This window comes from Bos javanicus, chromosome 15 (assembly GCF_032452875.1).
Source record: "Bos javanicus breed banteng chromosome 15, ARS-OSU_banteng_1.0, whole genome shotgun sequence".
Classification (NCBI taxonomy): Eukaryota; Metazoa; Chordata; class Mammalia; order Artiodactyla; family Bovidae; genus Bos; species Bos javanicus.
This window is the reverse complement of record NC_083882.1, coordinates 49,596,248-49,600,036: the sequence shown is the minus strand read 5'-3', so window position 1 is coordinate 49,600,036 and position 3,789 is coordinate 49,596,248. Positions and strand designations below refer to the sequence as shown.

The 3,789-nt window shown below is 38.4% G+C and overlaps 1 protein-coding gene across 1 annotated transcript; it reads right to left on the bottom strand.

The window, feature by feature from the left end:
• Window positions 1-561: 561 nt before the first annotated feature.
• On the bottom strand, window positions 562-2,076 carry LOC133261329 (olfactory receptor 51L1-like). Its single transcript, XM_061439824.1, has one exon. The coding sequence runs from the start codon at window positions 1,819-1,821 to the stop codon at window positions 862-864; it is 960 nt and encodes a 319-aa protein (XP_061295808.1). The 5' UTR covers window positions 1,822-2,076; the 3' UTR covers window positions 562-861.
• Between the last annotated feature and the right edge of the window lie 1,713 nt (window positions 2,077-3,789).

Below are 3,789 nucleotides of genomic sequence, written 5' to 3'. Positions count from 1 at the left end.
TCATTTGAGTTATATGAAGAGAGTTTGTATGCTAAGAGTCCTGGATAAAAAGCTTTATATTTTGTTTCTTGCTATCACAAATGTAAGTGGTTATACTTTAGTGACTTAGAATTTTTACATTTGAATATTATATCCTAAATTATTCTTAGATACATTTAATCCAATGGATTATAAACGCTGACTTCACAAGACATTATCTCAGGGATTTCAAAAGGTTCTGAGTTGCAGCTTTCTGAAAGATTAAAATTATTTCTGAAAATCAAGTAAAAACAAACAGACTATGAAGGTTGACTGTTTCTATTCCTGGTGAAACTAAATTTCCTCAGAAAAGACTGAACATGTGTATAAAATTTTAAAATATGCTACTAATGCACCATGAAGATAGATAAAATGCTGTGAGCTGTAATAAGCTCTTATATCAACATATGATTTTTTCAATCTTTAATATAGGAAACTTCAGCAGATTTATAAACACACTTATGAGAAAGGTAATATAATAATTGTGGGCAAATACAGTATGTCAAGAAGCAAAAAAAAAAAGATTTAGACTACTCAGGGAAAATGTCATGGATGGGTAACCTTGAATCATGGTTAGGATTAGAAATGAGAGACAACAGATGGAAATGATTTCCAAAACTTCACTCCAACAATTTCATACTTAAAGGAGGTTTATGAAGCACATGCCAAGTCAGGCTTTATAATTCCAGTGGACATCAATTCTCTCCTTTAGATCAACGGTCAGTTCTATTTCTCTTTATAAAGTAATCTGTTATTGGTAACTCTGGTGCCAACATGGAGTGTAGACATTCACTATGTATTTTCACACTTAAGGTTGATGCCATCATTGACTTGAGGACATGTCTACATCACAGAAGAACTGATTCTTAGGGGGAAAAGCAGGTGGAGAATTCCTTGGCGGATCTTCTTGGTCTTCACACTATAGATGACTGGGTTGAGCACAGGTGGAACTAGCAGGTAGATATGAGCCATGAAGATATGGATGAGGGGGGATGAGTGTTTAGCAAAATGATGGACAATAGAGAGCCCAATCATAGGCACATAAAGAATAAGTACAGCACAGATGTGGGATGCACATGTGTTGAGGGCCTTAAATCTCCCCTCCTGAGATGAAATTTTTAATACTGAGTGAAGGATGAAAACATAAGACACAAAAATACCCAGAGAGTCCATTCCCCACAGCAAAGTGATCAGAACTAACCCATAAATAACATTAAACTTAGTGTCAGCACAAGCAAGGCGGATCATGTCCTGATGTAGACAGTAAGAATGAGAAAGGACGTGAGAGTGGCAGAAGGGAAAGAAAGCCAGCCGGGCTAGAAGTGGAATCATGGCAAAGGCACTTCTAAGCAGGGCTACAATTCCAATTTTAGTGATAAGTGTAGGAGTGAGAATGGTGGCATATCTTAGTGGGTGGCAGATGGCCACATATCGGTCAAGGGCCATGGCCAAGAGCACAGATGATTCAGTGAAGGAGAAAGTGTGAATGAAAAACATTTGGACCACACAGGTATTGAACTGGATCTCCCTGGAAATGGACCACAGCACCCTGAAGAGTGATATCACTGTGGGCAAGGACATGCCCATGTCAGTGAGAGAAAGCATGGCCAAGAAGTAGTACATGGGCTCATGGAGCCTGGGGTCTGTCCAGACAACATGTAGGATAGTACAGTTACCCATGATTCCAATAAGGTAGAGGAGACAGAATGGGATGGAAATCCAGTGATGAAATTCCTCATATCCAGGGATACCTGTGAGATAGAAGGTGGAGGCCAGGATATTGCTGGAGTTTGCAGTTTCCATAGGGCTTACTGTTAAACCACAATCCCAATTCACAATCACACTTCAGAGGGGGAACAAATGATAAGATCACCACCTGTGTCACAAAAACAAAACAAAACTTCAGTCTGTCCTATAATCTCTCCTAGATTCACCCTCACAGTTTTGCTTTGTTTTTCTTCGTTTCACTGCTGAGTGTCATCAATTACAGAAAACATTCAGTTTTATAACTATAAGGACTTTCCCTTCTCCTCAGATGAAGAACTATTAACAAGCTGTCTAAATATACACAATTTCCTTCTAAAGACACTGCCCCCAGAGCAGCACATACAAAACCATTGTAGATTATATTATTAATTTTATACTTTTCTTTAGAACAATCTTGGCCAGAGTTACTGGTCTTATGTGCTATGCTGTGCTTAGGCGCTCAGTTATATCTGACTCTGGGACTGCATGGGCTGTAGCCCTCCAGGCTCCTCTATCCACAGGGATTCTCCAGGCAAGAATAATAGAGTGGGTTACCATGCCAAAAGGGATCTTTCCAACCCAGGGATCAAACCCAAGTCCCCCACATAGCAGACAAATTCTTTACCATCTGAGCCACGAGGGAAGTCCACTGGTGTTATTTTAGCTGTGTAAAAAAAAAAAAAAAAAAATTGACTTTCTACAACACTCCAGTATTCTTGCCTGGAGAATCCTGCAGACAGAGGAGCCTGGCAGGCTACAGTCCATGGGGTCACAAGAGTCGGACATGACTTAAAGACTAAAGAGAGAGACAGAGACAATGGCTTTTATAAATGTCTTCATCTGAGCTTGATAGATTTTTCAGCAATACTTGAATATGCAAGGCATCATTACAGTATTCAGGCAAGATTTGGTCAGGATGGTTCTTATTCTTACTATACATAAGTTTGACCACATGATTGATACCCCAGGGATGGTATCCACATATGCATGCTAACTGGCTTTAGTCAGGTCCAACTTTTTGAGGCCCTATGGACTGGGACCAGGCAGGCTCCTCTGTCCATGGGATTTTCCAGGCAAGAATACTGGAGACAGTTGTCATTTCCTGCCCAGGGGATCTTCTTTACCCAGATATAGAACCCACCTCTCTTAAGTCTTCTGCATTGGCCGATGGATTCTTTATCACTAGTGCCACCTAGGGATTATATCTACATAGAGTCAACTCTAACATCAATATATTCTGGGATGAGCATCCCCCTGAGGTAAATACAGGTTAAGATGATTTAGAAGAATATGTGGATTTTAAAACTTTTAATTATAAAATATATAATATATGGAATGTTAAGCAAACTATAATTGATTTTGAATCTGATTTAAAAGATTCTGAACATTCTTCCTCTTATGTTACAGAACTGATTAATCATTTAGAGACTAGTTTTTTTTCCTGTAAAAAATTACAAAACAATAGTTATAGGGATTGTTGAGAGATTGGAAACTTATCCATCAAATCAAAAATAAGAGAAAACAACAACAACAACAAAAGTAAAATGCACAAAAAAGTGCCTACTGGCATCTGACCTTCACACCAAAACTTTTATGCTCAAATGAGAAAATATATCTTCCCCCACTAGATTCCAGGATTTCTTCTGTGGTCAAGAAAGAAATCTCTGTATTAAGAAAGGTGAGCCACTTCTCAAAACCCACTTGCTCATCAACTGCCCAGCCTCCATGCTCACCAAAATATTGGTTTAAGAATTTAAAGTCTATGGGACAAATTACCTTCCACTGTAAACTAATAAATCAGCATCTTCTGTCTTGGAAAGTCTTCTTTGATGTTCTGGGAAATGAAATCCCCTCAGTCTCCTCTAGTTCCATGTAAATACCCTTGATTACAGAAGATATTCCCCAAATTGTTTAATAATTTTCTAAGAAATGCAAGATCCATAATCAAGACATCAGATAAGTAAATTCGAGAAACAAATTCAATCTTCCTGACTGTTCATATTACACTTAAGTTCTACCCACTTA